General features: G+C 43.1%; 2 protein-coding genes across 6 annotated transcripts in view; one reads left to right on the top strand and one right to left on the bottom strand.

Moving 5' to 3' along the window:
- Positions 1 to 17,217, bottom strand: part of LOC306974083 (receptor-type tyrosine-protein phosphatase U-like) — a 371,134-nt gene that overhangs the window by 119,097 nt on the left and 234,820 nt on the right. For all 5 annotated transcript variants that reach the window (XM_079571206.1, XM_079571209.1, XM_079571207.1 and 2 more), the window contains exons 7-8: positions 15,988 to 16,281; positions 3,359 to 3,679 (exon numbers count right to left, since the gene is read on the bottom strand). In XM_079571206.1, coding sequence (XP_079427332.1) covers positions 3,359 to 3,679; positions 15,988 to 16,281 — 615 coding nt within the window. The remainder of the gene's footprint in view (positions 1 to 3,358; positions 3,680 to 15,987; positions 16,282 to 17,217) is intronic.
- Positions 1 to 17,217, top strand: part of LOC306974165 (C-reactive protein-like) — a 431,917-nt gene that overhangs the window by 248,292 nt on the left and 166,408 nt on the right. The window lies entirely within an intron of this gene.

Raw genomic sequence — 17,217 nt, 5'->3', positions numbered from 1 at the left:
CAATGATAGGGGAGAATGATAAATATGCTTACAGAAAAATCTTCCGCGGGACCGAAGGTGGAGGCTGATGGGCTCTGCTGCAGTGATGGGGATGTTGCTTTTGTGATATATAGTCGAAGTGACAGGAAGAGGGAAGATGAACAGTGCATTCACAGGGTTGGGTTAAGTGGTTGTGCTTGGTTGACAGAGAGACAGTTGACACAAAGTTAGGAGAGGGGGCGGGTCCAAGCCTTCAAGGGACCCTGAGTGGAATTTGACTCCTCACGACATCCTTTCAGAGAGTCAATCTGAAAGTAGACTGTAATTTTGAAAAGGCCCAAGTAAGGCTAGGGTACTGCTAAAAAATGTTTTCAACACCAGTACTTTAACGGTACTTGGTTTTCGATACTGATACTTGAACGATACTTTTTTCAATACCTATAAAATATTTGTCATCTAGCACCAGAAAACAGAACAACAACGATATGCAAATTTACAATTTCGGGTTAGGCTCCAATGTCAAGAAATGTGTGAAAAATGGGGGGAAATTGGGAGAAATAGTGGCAAAATTAAGGAAACATTTGGAAAGAAAGTATATTAAAAAATGGGAAATAAATTGGGGGGAAATGGGAAACAACTGGGGGAAATAGGGAAAATATTAATAATAGAAAATGAAATTGAGAAAACGTGAACAAATTGAGACAATAATAAAGAAAAAACAAAATAAAAAATGGAGGAAAAAAGGCTGCAAACATCAGAAAAATAATATGGGAAAAAACAATAAAAATTGGGGAAAAGTTGAGGGGAAAATCATTTATTTTAGCTGAAACAACCAAGTCACTTCCTTTAATGCTATACCTTACTTAAATTTTTTCGATAGTACCTACACTTTTTTTTTCGATAACATACTGCTCTGCTCTTAGGTTGGGCCGGCCCTGGTAGGAAATACAATGTTCCTGGTCAAATTTTGCAACTCATTTTCATTCCTCACCGAGGCACTCCTAATCCACACGGACATTTGACCTCGTGGCTTCCCTTCACTACACAAGAATTAGCATTAGAGTGTGCCTAATCCGTTGTATGTAGTGGAATATATTAATAAAAAGATAAGGAAAACCGTGTATCCGCTTCCGCCACGGGCCACGGACCGGGCTGATTAATGTTTCACTGCTCCCCATTGAGAAGGCAGCTATCCCATTTAGTTACGCTGATCCAGCTTATTTTGTTAGTCAATATTTGCGCGCGCGTGTGTGTGTTTTCCCGCCGGTGGTGTATGACTAAAGACGTTGGATTTGTGGAAGCGGTGAACAATAATTATCTGGGCATGGAGGCAGTAAACAGGGAAATATGAAAAATTAACGGCATAAAGAAAACCGGCCCGTTCCATATAATTAAGTCGCAGGTAGTAATTGTAATGCAGAAAGTGGCTGCTGCCTTTTTTTCCCCCCAATATAGCCTCGTAAACAACTTCTATTTTCTGATGGCAACCGAGAAATAAAATTAAAAGAGTTAATGTCCAAATGCAAGAAATTCTTTCAAAACATAGAGCTTTTAACCATTCAGAAATACAAATCTGGCTTCCCTATTGCCAATCACCCCCATGTCGTAGTAAACATGATGCGACGCCCACAGATTCTGCTCTTGCCGTGAACCATATATATATAAAGTAAATGTCAGACCAAGCACCCAAATCTGGCCCCGAGTCGATATTTTACAGCCACTAAGATTATTCTGAAAAATGGGATTGTAACTAGGACAACTGGCCTGCACTGGGCAAACAAAACAAAATAAATTACACTACACACACCAACATGCTAGACTGTTTAATGCAGTGAAAGATAGTGAAGAAAACAATGCTGTCCACCGCACAGGACATTCATTCTAGTTTACTTTTTAATAGGTACAGATAGACAGGCATCTCTGGAATCGCCCATATATGGTCGTGTTCAAAGCAGTTGAGGGGGAAAAAACAGAGAGGAGTAAAATCTAAACTTTCTATAATTACTCCAAAACTACTTTAACAAATGCTGAATTATGAATATAGGTTACTACCCAATAAAGATAAAAGACATAGGGAGGAGCAAAGTTGTTCAACAGCCCATAAATACATAAATAACAGAGAATGCTAATATGATGCATCATGCTACATTCTAACGCTAGCTACGACAGCAGTTTTTTAGCTTCTACTGAACAATCTGCTGTGAAAAACATCCATATGAACCCAATTTAGATATGACTTTATTTGTGTGTGATAAATACGTTATATTCGGCCTGATGCCAATGGCTAAAAAGAGTGAAAAAATGCTGTTTCCCAAAACATACTTCCTTCCCCCGCGATGAGGCCATGCCCCCTTGTATGACGCGATGCCAACATACATATCCATATTGGAGGTACGCTGTAACAGGAGGGAGGAGAGGTGCGCTTTCCCACCTTACGCAAAAACAGTCGTCTGCCTATAATGTTAGCCCGGTTTGAAGTTTAGCCACTTAAATGCAACGTAGAGGGCAGACTGGGTCTAATCTGCAGTCTACTCTGTCCCTGAACTTTCTTCACACGTGGCAACAGGTGTTTGGCTGTGAGCCGCCGATGCCTCCTGTGCAGCTTCACGCATCACTGAGCCCCACGGCACACAGGCGCTCCTCAATCTACGCTGTCACATTAGAATGAGGGTCCCCTAAACCGGGCGCTATACTGACTTATCTGATTTCACTTCGTGGGACACTGTCACGGCGGGCGTGCACTTTGTTTTCATGCGAACGATTAGGAGCAAACAAATCCGCGGCCTCTCGCTCTCTCGAATCTCTCTCTGCAGTCGTGGAACACGCTCACAAGTGTTTATCCATGTCTTGGAAATGTTAAATCCTTGATCAAAACAACAGTAAATGTTTCTGACGTTTCCCTGTTTGTCAAGTAGCACAATAAGAACTGAGCGCTTCCTGTTGGCCTAACAAAATAAAAGTATGAGCCTTTGTTTTGAAAGGCATGGTGTAAAAGAGGCATCTAAAAACATAGATGCAAATGCTCACGATTATACTGTAAATACTCAGCACTTAAATATGAAGCCGATATCTCCTTTTTGAATTGTTTTCTAAATTTACAAGTGAGTTTATATTTTTAAGCCATTGAAACTGGTCTGGTAATCAATAGACACTGCTATGTAGTGTAAAGAGAGAGGGGAATATATACATTATTATATATATGTATACATAAGTACCGGCAGGAAAAATAAACTACTTTCAACCTTGACATTTACCCATAGTTTGTGTCTTCATCAGTTACTTTTTTACTATGCATTGGACAAGTTTCCAAAGTTTTATACCTCAATATTACTTTGTGACAACCCTAATGAAAAAGCCAACAAAATGAACGTGCACGTACTGTCCTCCTCGGTCTGGAAGGTGACCTCTCGGCTCTCCTTCTTGCCCTCCGGGTTGGACAGCGCCAGGCGGACGTGCACGGAGCGGAACGGCGGCAGGTCCCGGAGAGTGAAGTGACTGGTGTTGCCCTCCACAGACAGGCACTCCCGGACGGTGGCGTTGTTGCCTCCGCTGCCCCCTGTTGGCATGGAGTAGCGGTAGCACAGGGACAGCGTGTAGGTGTGGCAGCGCGTCAGGTTGTACCCGAGGGGCTCCCACTGAAGAGACAGCTGCCGGGGTTGGATTTCCGTGGCGGTCAGGCCTCGCAGGGCACGCATGGGCTCTGGGGACAAGGGAGGGATGACAGGACATGAGGTTAGTGTCAGCTCATTTGGAGGGGAGTTTTTGGAAATTGGAATACATCGACAGAAAACAATTACTGCAATGATGTCTCTTACAGGTGTACTGTAAGTTGTCTGCCTTGAATGTCAAACTATCCTTTCATCTGTCTCAGTGGTTCAAGGGCAGCGTGTATGCATTGCAACTCTATTGAAGTCTGTTCAATAATGAAAATAAAAAGCTTAGCCAACTATTCCACCTACAGACCGGGGGTGGGACATAAACTAATACACAGCAGAGATTCATGATGTGGCCGTGCGGTGATCTGCTAATGAGAGGAAATCGTTATTCTTTGTGCGTGTGGAAAAGTCACTTGGCTTGCTGTTGTTCGCCGGAAGCAATTGAGTGCTAGAAAAAAAACAAAAAAAACTCAAGCCTCCATTCTTAGCTAACGGCATACAAACAAATCAGTGGCGCTGTAATGAACTCATTTCGAGAGCAAAACAGCTCAGAGGGTTTATCGTCTTTCAAAATGTTGAGGACACTGCCGGGTTAAACTGAACAAAATTTCAGGAAATTCTAGGCCAACGACTCTCATACTCTAACCAGCATGAATGAAACAAGACTGTGCTCCAAGCATGTTGTTGACAAGGAAACAATGATTAAACATGTTTAGAAGCTCAAAAAAGTAGAGTTTGCATAATGCTCATTTTCCTCCTACATGCAACTGCATTGCTATATCGGGGCTGCAATAACAAACCTAATTAATTGTGACATTAATTAATTGTCAACTATTTCTACTACTACAATAATCTTTCAAGTGTTTCTCAATGTGCATTTGACCTGATAAAAACTTGTAATGAAAATAGTAAAGAGTTAATAATAACTCATCAACGACCAACAATTTTACACTGCAGCCGTACCACACATCTTTTCAACACCTAAAACTACCCACTGCTTTCCAATTCCACCCAAAAAAGACTACCTATGGACATTCTCTCAACACAGCTCATCTCATTCACTGCAAGCTTCCAGCACAGATTTGCAGGTATCATCCGGAGAGCTTACCGAGTGTGGCAAGTGTTCTTTATTTCGCAGGAAACCGGCCCATGTGAACCCCGCTTCCAACCCATCTCCACGCGTTTGTATTCCGAACACGCCGGGATCAGCGCACACCCAAAGGCAGACAAACCCCGGGCTAACCGCGGAAGCCGGCATCTATCACCGAGCACACGAGAGACAGCATGCAACCCCTATACTGCCACATGTATAACTGATGGACACGGAATCCAACATTTGTCTGTTCAGAGGCATGGAGAGGCGCGGTGAGTGTGAGCAGTGCTAAGTTTGGAGGGGAAATGGAGGGGAAAGAATGCAAAGTATTGTTTAGAAGGTTACCAAATGTTGCCGAAGAGAAATGCGCTGTCGGTTTAAATTCTGAGCACGTAAAGCTAGCTTTAAGAAGGCTATGTTTCTAGGAAGTTGGATTTTTTACGAAACACGCTTCTGACTTGGAAAAACCTTCTCACATACTCTTGTAGATTCTCTTATGTCCTGATGAAAGCAGCGTTAAAGCAGTACTAAGTAACTCATGCCCCTAGAGGCCATAAACGCCACTGCAGGTGTCGTAGCATGTTGCGCTTTTTTACTCATTAATTATCCGTGAGAGTAAATAAACACTTTTTCACTCAAACTTGGCTGTAAATACTGTTTAAGTGGCGCAATTAGCCTTGTCCGTTAGTCTGTTAGCTTCTTCTTCGTGATTCTATTAGTGTGTGTTGGGGCCTCCGACCCATAGGCAGCGAAGTTGCAAGTGTGGTTTTCTGGCCAGAGACACCAGGGGGAGATGAAAGATCCCCAATCATCCCATTAACACGTGTTTTACCCCCAGAGGGACTACGGAAATGATTTATTCAAGTTAACAAATTACTTAGTACTGCTTTAAGTAAAAAATGAAAATGGCGGTACCCTCTGTTAAAAGTAAGTACAAACACATGACGAATATATGTTTGGATTTCTTGAAACTTAACCCTATATTCAACAGTGGGTCCTCTGGACAGAATACAGAATGCGCTGTTTGCTCTGTGATGCTAATGCTGCTAACCATCACCATGGAAATACTTGTGTTAGCCAACGGTTTACCGGACCTGTATGAATTGAGCGTTCCATCCCCATTGATATGAATGGTGAAGTCCCTGTATTAAAGAGGTCTGTTTAACGGCATTAGTATAATTTCTCTGGTTTCTGTATCATATTGGATGTGTATCCGACGTAGCAAAAAGCAGAAACTTAACGGAATATGATTTAGCATTTAGCTCAGAGGCCGCTTCTATACGCTAATTCGCATCTACAGTGAAAACTCGACAGGTCCGTACATTTGTTCATGATTTCCTAACGAGGCTTTGACATCACTTTAATGTGGTCCATGGGTTGAAAACAGAAAGTACCCGGATCGTTCATAAAATACACTGAACAAGCTAACAAACTCCGAAAGCTTCCAGGACTAGCCAGCTCAGTCCTGTTCCTGGGTTGAAATGTGCGATCGGGCTTTAAGCGACACATTTCTGGAGTTCCCATGTGCTACCAAAACATGTGTTTGGGCAGAGATACTGTACACCAGGAGGGCATGCAAAGTTCAGTGAAGGATATGTAACTGGCGTTCAGCCCAATGACTTTCTTTTTCTTTAATTAAACTTGCTGTTCTGCTTCACAAACAATTTATTTTACCTCCTCAGTCACACTTAGTACTGGTTGGCTACTTAATTTGCCACAATCGAGGGAGAGAAAATACTGGCCGCATAATGTGCTCCTTCCAACCAAGTATGTCCAAAGCCCAATCCCGATGTTGCTAATGGCTGTGCGTTGTGATTCTAAAACGCCTTGGATTGAAGTTTCCAAACGACAAATGACGGCTTCGCATCTCGCTGCATTCCCACCGCCGCTGCTGGGAAATAATTGATAGTGTTTCTTGCTGGATCTGTGGTATTGCCTCTGACAAGACAACTGTATTCTCTTCCAATGTCTCCGCCGAGGACACCTTAAAAGACGAGACGGAGGAGAGAATAGAATTCCAATGCCGTGGCAGCAGCCTTTATAGATTCACAGGGTCACGCAGAGGTGAGAGCATACCGGCTTGAAAATAACACACAAAAATATACAACACTGGCTCGCATATTATACAGTCTATCTCTCTACCCAGCCCTCACCAGATCTGTACAAATCATGGCTAATTACGGTTGTCATGTGCGAGTGCGTTATTTCCACAAATACACAAGGTTAGCTGCATCTTCTAGCTTAGCCCCAGTCTCGACACGCGCTCAAGACAGCACTAGCTTGTAGCATTTTAGGAAAGGATGGGACAGGATGGACCGGGAGGCTAGGAGCAAAATTAGCTTTCGCCTTACTGCGTCATTAAACTGGCAAAGTATGAAGGCAGTCCAAAAGTGATTGTGGTTATTGTAGAAATGTGGGATGAGTTGATACTTGGAGAGTTATCGTATAAGGTTATTTTTCTTTGTTAAATCAACTGTCATAAAAGTGCGTAAGTAAATCATTATTTAATTTGATACTTCATGTTAAAGTAAATCATGATTTTTTTTCTTTCTATTTGGTCAAAGGATATCCATCCATCCATCCATCCAATGCATCCATCCATCCATCCATCCATCCAATGCATCCATCCATCCATCCATCCATCCATCCATCCATCCATCCATCCATCCAATGCATCCATCCATCCATCCATCCATCCATCCATCCATCCATCCATTGCATCCATCCATCCATCCATCCATCCAATGCATCCATCCATCCATCCATCCAATGCATCCATCCATCCATCGCATCCATCCATCCATCCATCCAATGCATCCATCCATCCATCCATCCATCCATCCATCCATCCATCCATCCATCCATCCATTGCATCCATCCATCCATCCAATGCATCCATCCATCCATCCATCCATCCATCCATCCATCCATCCATTCCATCCATCCATCCATCCAATGCATCCATCCATCCATCCATCCATCCATCCATCCATCCATCCATCCATCCATCCATCCATCCATCCATCCATCCATCGCATCCATCCATCCATCCATCGCATCCATCCATCCATCCATCCATCCATCCATCCATCCATCCATCCATCCATCCATCCATCGCATCCATCCATCTATCAATCCATCCTTCCATGGATAGATGGAAAGAATATTGTATATCATATCTCAACAGATAAGATGGAGACCGGTAGCAACTCTTTCTAATGAATACTGTGTACGACTATTGCCACATGGAGATACAGTTAGGAAAGCTATCCGCCACTTTGTAAAACACAGGCGGCGAGAAAAATGGCAAACGCACTTCCAAACCTGGCAAACATTAAAATACGTTTTCACCTTTTTCGCGGTGACTCATTGCTTCTCACAGATTGCGACTCCACCATACATTCCGCTCTGAATAGAAACCAGTTTACAGGAAGCAAAGACTAAAACAAGATTAATTCTCACAGTTGCACATTTTGTTCTTAACAGCTGAAAGCCCTAACCCTCCCCCGCTCCGATAATTAATCACGCTGCACTTGGCATCATCTCCACTTTTTACCATCAGCTTTATTTAAGGGTTAGACGCTGTTAACTCCGAGTCCCGCCATCGGGGGCTCCCTCTCTGCCCGCAACCCCATTACTCATCATTACGCTAGCCCTCCAGCTCCCCTCCGCCGCCCCCCATCTCCACACCGGCCGCGTCCCAAGCTACGTCTCTAGCCCTATTAGCCCAATAAGGGGGATTAGCCGGGAGTACCGGTAGCAAGATCAGGGGCCAAGTGAAGAGGCGCATGAATGAGGGCGAGCTGTCCCCCGTGGGCGTACACTTTTCATCGGAGCACTGCGCTGGTGTTTATAGCAGCTGCCTGAGGAGGACAGTCCCGGCTGGTGCCGTAGCAGCAGATTTGGATGGATGGTCTTTGGTGTAGTGCTCACCGCAAAGGGCTTTGACTCCTGACATGTTTAACAATCTACTGTAGGTTTGACTATTTGCTTTAGAATGAGCTCAAGTGAAGGCATAAACAAGCTGAATGGAATAAACACTGCCAGACCACAACAAAAAGTCGACACAAAGTATTTGACAAGCATTTATACTTGGTTGGACCACCTTTAGCTTTAATAGATCGTTTCAGTACCCTTCAGCGATGTCAAAAGGTCCAGTGTTGCATTCATTTTTCACCAAGACTTTTGTAATGATGATGGGAGAGTGTGACCACTGCGTAAAGCCTTCTCCAGCACATCCCACAGATCCTCAATGGGGTTAAGATCTGGACTTTGTCATGGCCAATCCATGTGTGAGAAGAATGTCTCTTTCACGATGTGAGCCTGATGAATCCTGGCATTGTCAGCTTGGAATATGCCTGTGCCATCAGGGAAGAAGAAGAATCCATTGGTGGAATAACCTGGACATTAAGGATGTTCCGGTAGTCAGCTGATCTCATTCTTTGGGCATTAGTGTGGCTAAACCTTGAAGTTAAGAAGTAGAAGTAAATAATTGTTATACATTTCCCTTGGGTGCTCCTGATAATCCCATGACCTAACAATAAAGATAGGTGTCTGACCAGGATTGTCTTGTAAAACCTGAAATGGGCTTATCTGTTGTTCCTACTGCACTTATTGAAGTGTTGATCAAATGTACAGAACACATCTCCCCTATGAAAACAAAATGGTCAACAGGCAATACCAACATTTAGAATTGAACCAAGAAACCCTGGGTTAGTATAACATCTGTATTCTCTATCGAAGGTCCCACTACTGTACAACATACATCACAGTTTGAGAACCACTGCAGTAAAGCGTCGGAGTTTATTCCCAAACGGTCCACTTTGCTTTAAAAACTGCAGAGGGGCAACTTTAAGGAGAGGTAATGGTCCAGCGTGCACGCTTCATATATGGGACAGATAAAGTATTAGCATCTGCATTTATGGGGGAGCAGAGGGGAGTGCACTTTTTATGCGCGGCAATAAATTCATTTGCTGAACCTAAAATGAATGGTTGATTTCATATAAGAAAATGCAACCAAAGCCACATCCATTTGGGTATAGATCATTGACTCGCGATTCGCGCATTAGTCCGACTGTCGCAGCGGGAAACATAAAGGCTCGAGCACCATCCTTGTTTCAGAAGGTGCAAATGTGAGCTAACACTTGGACCAAGCTATGCACAGTAAAGTAAAATGATACGCAAAGGTCCTGAGTTTGATTCCCGCAGTGTGTGGAGGTGTTTCCATGTTCCCGCCTGAGAGATATATGGATAAACAACGATATGCAAATAAATGAACCAAAAAGTCAACTCTTAGACTGATTATTTTGATTTGGGAAAGTAGCTGATCATATGAATTATTCAGGGTTAGGGACGTTTCTGTGCACCTGTTGATTGGGTGCAATCAATGCTCATCATGAAGGAGATGACTGGAGGAAATTTAAGATTCAGAATTTGGTGCTTGAGTTTTGGGTCTGTGGATATTTTCTTTCATTCCATCGTAATTTTTTGAGTGTTTAAAGAAAATAATCATAAAATAGTGTTTCCATGCAGTTTTACAAATAATTTACATCTTAAGAGCATTAGGGTTCAGGAGTGCTGTCCTGAATAATAGATAGATAGGATAGATAGATAGATAGATAGATAGATAGATAGATAGATAGATAGATAGATAGATAGATAGATAGATAGATAGATAGATAGATAGATAGATAGATAGATAGATAGATAGATAGATAGATAGATAGATAGATAGATAGATAGATAGATAGATAATGAATAAATCGAGTGGGACAGGTTATACGTTGCTATGCCACAGTAATTTAACTGTGGTCAAAGAGTGTGAAGCATAAATAAACATGTCAGCGACACGGCCTCTAACGTTCAGCTCAACACCAACGATGTTGTTGTTGAGATGGATTATCAAAGAACTGCTTGACATCACATACAAGACCCGCCACCCCCGCTAGCTGAATGGTAGGTTGAAATTCAATCGATGTAACATGGCCACTGAGATCAGACCCAGACGTACATGTAGGGAAATTATAATTGACCGGAGTTTACGGATGGCTAAGGCCAGGCTAATTCCAGCTAGGAACTTCCATTTCCTAAGAACTTTAGGAAGATGACTCCTTTCTTAATTTACTGACTCTAGTTTGGATACAGACCTAATGGGCTGCCCATAAGTGGAGAGCAAAGTATAGAAACATCTCCATACAGATGAACTGGTGATGTCCCTATTGCACAGTTATGAGCCATTGCTATGCCCGATCCCGTCAGACCTTGGAGGCTAAACAGGGATGGGCCTGGTCGGTACTTGGACGGGAGACCAGTGAGTGAGTGAGGGAGTAGTGGTGGTCAGAGGGGCCGATCGTGCAGACTGGTACAGTAGCTTACCATCACCAAGCATGGAGTGAATGAATAGTGCAATGTAAAGCAGTTTTTGAGAGTCCAGAAAAGCTATATAAAACCAATGCATTATTATTATTATTATTGACATGAGTATGACTTTAAAGGGGCTAGATGCAAGTTCGCTATTTTATACTCACTACTGCCACCTCAGGTCATATGTGTAACTGCACCTTTTTATATTAAGCTCGTGCATGACGGCACTTCGGACCGAATTAACACCTTTTTGAGTGACAGTGCAGGATTTTAGAAGCAGTTGTGGTGAACAGGTCTGGGCTTATTCTTCACCTTAGGACATTGTTGGAACATGTAGGGGGGAGGAAAATACTTAATTTTAACATTTTTAAACTCTGTATAGTCCCTTTAAAGGTGCATTATGCAACTTTTTAAGCGAAGACATTTTTTTATATTTGTGCGGATTTGACCCTGTAGTGACCAAGCGGCTGTATGAGTGTTTACATGATGCCTTCACAGTGTTCTCGAAAAAGCTCCAGGATCTATTATTTTGCAGGTTTTCTGGTGAGAGGGTCCGTCAGCAGTGAAAACCTTCCAAACAATTGATCCTGGAGCGTCCTAGAGACCACTGTGATGGAAAGCAAAGGCGCCATGCTGACCACTCATACAGCCACTGAGTCACTACAACATCACCACACTGGTCACCTCATGTACTGCCAGTGGTCGGTGGCAATACATTTCAAACCAAAATCGTGAGTAGCAAAATTGCGGCGGTATAATAGACCCCCCTGTGAAGTGGGCTCAGTGCAAGCCTCGCTGCCCCTGACGACGGCGGCATAGCGCTCCAATCCTTTGCACCGGCGAGTATGAAATGTCACCTTGAACGCCTGTCTAAGAAAAATACGGCGTGTGGCTAAAGAAGAGTTTTTTCTTTTTTCTTTTTAGTGTGACATATTGGGAGACAAATTCATCCAGAGCGGTACGTGTCTGGAGCACGGGCCTGTCTGAGCCGAGCCCTCCCCCAGGATAGGGCCTCTCATGTGGGCAATGGGAGCCGACAGGAGGTGGGCGACACGGAAGGTAGTGGAGGAGAGCGCGCGGATCAAAGAGCGTGGCAGGTGACAGCGGCGTCATGGGGGAGAGAGAGAGGGGGGTGGGAGGTCGCAACAAAAGATACAGACAGCAAAGCAAAAAGATTGTCATGCGGGAAAAAGGTAAAGACAAATCGTGAAATGGTCTGTTTTTTGTGTTTTATAATCCTGTTTCCTCTGCGTATACAGCATGAGTTCAGGCTTTCGGTTCCTGATCATTTCAGCCCACAAATTGCCCCCAACACAGTTCTCTAATAAATGACAGCGATAGTTTGTAATGGATTCGAGCTGTATTAATCCTCGATGTTGATCTAGTTTATGTTGATTTAAAAACGACTTAATCAAAGTTGACCTTCTGTTTGCAAATCGTCTGGTTTCTCATGGGAAACTGACGTGTTTTGAGCTTTTTGCCGTGATTATAGTGATGCACGGGTCGGCTTTTTTTCTGACCCAACCCGACCCAATGTAAATCAAACCTGACCCAAAAAAATGTGTCTCAATTTGCCGAACCGACCCGAGCCCGCACACATTAAAAAGCCGCTGGCTGCAGCTGGCTGTCACTCAAACAGGCTCTAGGGCTGAAGGATATATCGTTATCGTATCAAGATATATATACATATCGAAAAAAACAATATAGATTTTGATCAATAAAACTGCACTCTTTATTATTATGTTTTTGTTTTTCTGAAAAATGCTTGGTTTTCACCTAACCCATAGTTATATCTGTATATATATGTATCGAATCGTTATCAAGATATCTGGCATAAATATCGAGCTATGAAATGTTATCCATATTGTTCAGCCCTAATTACTACCACGTTACAGTGTTGTTCTCTCATCAAAAACATACCACTGGCTGTGTTTCGAGCCGCTGCCGCATCTTTGAGTGATCGTCGGACCTTCTGGGCGCCGCAACGGCAGCTCAAGGAAAACTCCTCCGACACCCAAAAAGTTTGTCCTGACGTCACCGCTCGATCTGTTCCTAAGCCTAATATTGTCATCAGATTGTAAATACACTGTGTTTTTTTTAATTGAAAACAGCGGCCAATGGGAGTGCGGAGAAGGGAGTGGGAGGGCCTTATCGGGAGTTCCCTCGGAAATCAGGAGGCGAAACTACTGGGTATTGTGTTTTAGCTGTTTTACATCAATATGGCATTTTCTAATCAACATTATATACCAACACCCGCAGAAAGCGCTATGCCGCTTCTTTGAGACCATCCCTCAACAAAACAAGCCTCTCTCGGGCTCGTAGCAACACTCAGGTTTCTGATGAGGGAACAACACCGTGAGAAAGAAATCTCTAAACTGTAAATCTTACGTAACACCCTCCCTTTAAAGTAAATTCTTCCATGTCCCCTTGCGTCTGTCCATCCAATTTCTTCCAGGCAATTTCCGTGGCACATTGTTTGCACGGCCTTACAAAAGAACCACAGCTATCAATACAGTTTAGTAGAAGAACCTTTTTCCAGCAAAGCAATATTAAAGCCATATTTTTTGGAATAGAACGGCTTGGCCATGTTCTGAAAATAATTCCCCGACTTCTAACGCCTCTCCCCCTCTCTCTGCGCCGCATGATAAAAAGACAGAGAAGAATCCAAACTTCTTGCTGCATAATCTTCAGGTGTACTTTCCCATATTGTACGAGACAATATTTCACAGATTATGTCTCCTCCAACTCACATTTGCAATTCTATGCTTTGTTTAATTCAAATTTATTCTTTTTTTTACATTTTTTTTTGCAGACTGCGGGATGAAAGTTTTCGAAGCATCTGGAGATGTCAAAACTGCAGGAAACATTATATCTGCTAACAAAGAAAATTAAAGTCAGTCATTGTTCGGAGTAAAAGTCAGGGAGAGAAAAGGCTTAATAACTAACTGGCAGGATTGATATAGGAAAGTATTCCGAGATGACAATGCCAGGATTCATCGGGCTCACATTGTGAAGGAGTGGTTCAGGGAGCGTGAGACATCACTTTCACACATGGACCGGCACCACAGAGTCCAGCTCTTGACCCCAGTGAGAATCTTTGGGATGTGCTGGAGAAGGCTTTGAGAAGTGGTCACACTCTCCCATCATCAGTACAAGATCATGGTAAAAAACCAATGCAACGCGACATTGCAGAAGCTGGGAATGCTTGTTTTAATCAAGGCTAAAGGCGGTCCAACAAAATGTCCTGACTAACTAACTTTGTATCCTGGAAGTTAGTTTTGGTCTGACTTGTGGTCATTTGTTTGTGTTGTTGTTTTTTATTGTAAATACAGGGAATGTTGTTTAGTCTGTGGCTTCATTCGAGAGTAAGAATATTTGTTGTGGAAAGCGTTGTTGTTGACTATGTCTGTTGAATCAAGTCCTCTAATGCAGGGGTTCTCAACTCGTGGTCAGGACCCAAAAGTGGGTCGGGGAACCGTTTTCAGTGGGTCACGAGTAGGGCTGGGTATCGATTCGGATTTCCCAAATCGATTCACAAGGGCCCGATTTGATTCACGATTCACTCTTCGATTCAGTCCAGGACATCACGCAGTACCAATTTTACTTGGATATAGAAGGCATTCTCAGAAGAACTAATACTGCAAATAGTAAAAACTAACTCTAGCTCGGTAAATTAGTAAAAATATGAATATTTACATTAAGTATTTAAAGCAGCACTAAGTAACGTGCTCACCTTAACAAATCCTTTCCGTAGTCCCTCTGGGGGTAATACAAGTGCTAATGGGATGATTGGGGGGTCTTTCATCTTCTCCGGTGTCTCTGGCCAGAAAGCCACAATTGCAACTTTCCTGCCTCTGGGTTGGAGGCCCCAATACACACTTATGGAATCATGAAGAAGCTAACATGCTAATGGGCAAAGCTAACTGCGGGCTAGCGTCACTTAAACAAGTTTGAGTGAAAAAAAGATCTCTATTGTGTAATTGGATGAACAATATCCCTCTCAAACTTCGTCTTTTCTGTCAGCGTAGTATTTACTCTCACGGACAATTAATGAGTAAAAAAAAAATACAACATGCTACGACACCTGCAGTGGCGCTTATGGCCTCTAGGGACACAAGTTACTTAGTTCTGCTTTAACACCCCCTTTGTTGCCATGTACGCAAGGCACAGCCAATCAGGCTGGTCTATGACAGTACACAAAATGGCTGCCCCCATACTGCAGGGTGAAGCTGTCCATGGCAAGATTTTTGGAAATAAACCACTAAATCTTTGTTTGGAAGACATGCGGGACAAGGAAACATGTGCACAAAAAACGTTCATATCCAGGGGGAGCTATTTTTCACTCGTTTTTTTGCCTCGCAGTATCTTTGCTCCTCGAGGGACAAGCTAGCACTCAAAATGAAGAGCTGAGTTATTGCAGATTGAAATAAACATAGTTCATGCAGACAAACACGACTTTAGAATCGATTTATTTATTTTTTTAATCGATATCAGGCCTTTCAATGGAAAACAGATTCACATTGAAGTATAGAATCACAACTTGTGAAAATGACGATTATTGGGCAGGTTTATCATTTTGGGCTTATCTAATGCTTATTCAACAACATGTTTTGAGGAAGGGACAATACTTTACATTATTGTACAAGTCATTGGGTCACGGCTTGTCATCCCAGGGTGATTGTGGGTCTGGACGCCATGCCAGTTGAGAACCACTGCTCTCGTGTGTCCTCAGCTCATTAAACGCTCCCTCCATTGCATCAGCCCACAGTCTATGCACCAAAATAGTCAAACGCTTTGATAAACTATTAATCGCACCTGACGTACAAGTCTGTGCGCTCCTTTCACTGATACAATTCAAAGGCGAGTAACTTTTAGACGCCGATCTTTCCCACCTACCTGCACACTTGGTCCTGCTGATGAGGGGCGGCCCCGGCGCTCCGGTGCCCCCGTCTCCGGGCCGCGTGAGCAGGACGCTGATGTGGTACTCCGTGTCCGGCTCCAAATGCCACACTTTGTAGGTGAGAGAGCCCACGCCGTGAGTCTCCAGCCAGGTGGACTGACTGGCCCTGTACTGGATCTCCCTGCGGATCACCGGCCCGTCCCCCACGATGGAGTTGGTGTTGAGCTGGATGATTAGGTAGGTGGGACCGGCCCGCAGCAGCTGGGGCGGGGCGATCGGTGTGGGAGGCACTGGAAAGACAAAGAGGGTAGTGGTTGTAAAGTTGGTCAAAACATTTTTTATTTATTTTTTTCATTTTATTATGAGATTCAAGTTCGTAGCCTGTCCAAGTACAGTGCTGCTTGTGAACCCTTGAGGAAAAACATTTTGGACTTTTGGACATACTCTGCCCCATCTCTCCTTTTGTTCCCCAGTTAAAATATACCCTAACAGAACACCGATTTTTCAATCTTATGAGAAATGGAGAGCAACTCCAACAGATATTATCATTTCAGCAGGCTATGAATGGCTAATTTTCACTGGGATGGCAGTGAATAAGAGCTGATTTGCATGGATAATTAACCAATTCCCTACTTTTTGCACATAAGCAACGACAAATGACAAGGACCATTCGTCACTCGATAATGTGAAAATGAGTATCCAAAAATAGAGGTGTTTCTTTGGAGAGTGGGTTGTGAAGCAGCAGATAAGGATTTTTGTCCTGGAGCCAAAAACTGCAAAATGCGTGGGTAGTGTAACCAGGCGCACGTTACGGCCCAGGCCCTAATTGAATATGTTTTGTTTATGTTGACAATAATCTTCTTTAACTGTTCACAAAAGTCTGCGGAGGATGTAAATTATGTAAAATTCTGTAACAAAAACATTTCCATGCAAGATTACAGGCCTCAGAATCATAGAAAACGTACCTTTACCAGACATCACTGTGAGGGTGTAACTATAGGAACAAGAGGATCACCCAGGATTGTGTTGTCTTTGGGGATAATCACGTTTTTACTGTATATTTACACCCAAAATAAATAGCTGTTTTTCTCATTTTACGCACCATTGTTGTGTCTCTGCTCTGGGGGAAGTGATTTATAGGACAAGTGAAACAGCTTAAAAATGATGATTCACTCTGGACATATTCAGCGACACAAGCAATGCGCATACGTCTGCTTTGCTTTGCT

This window comes from Gobius niger, assembly GCF_951799975.1.
Source record: "Gobius niger genome assembly, chromosome: 14".
Classification (NCBI taxonomy): domain Eukaryota; kingdom Metazoa; phylum Chordata; class Actinopteri; order Gobiiformes; family Gobiidae; genus Gobius; species Gobius niger.
The sequence above is the reverse complement of the archived record's forward strand: the minus strand, read 5'-3'. Positions and strand labels throughout refer to the sequence as shown.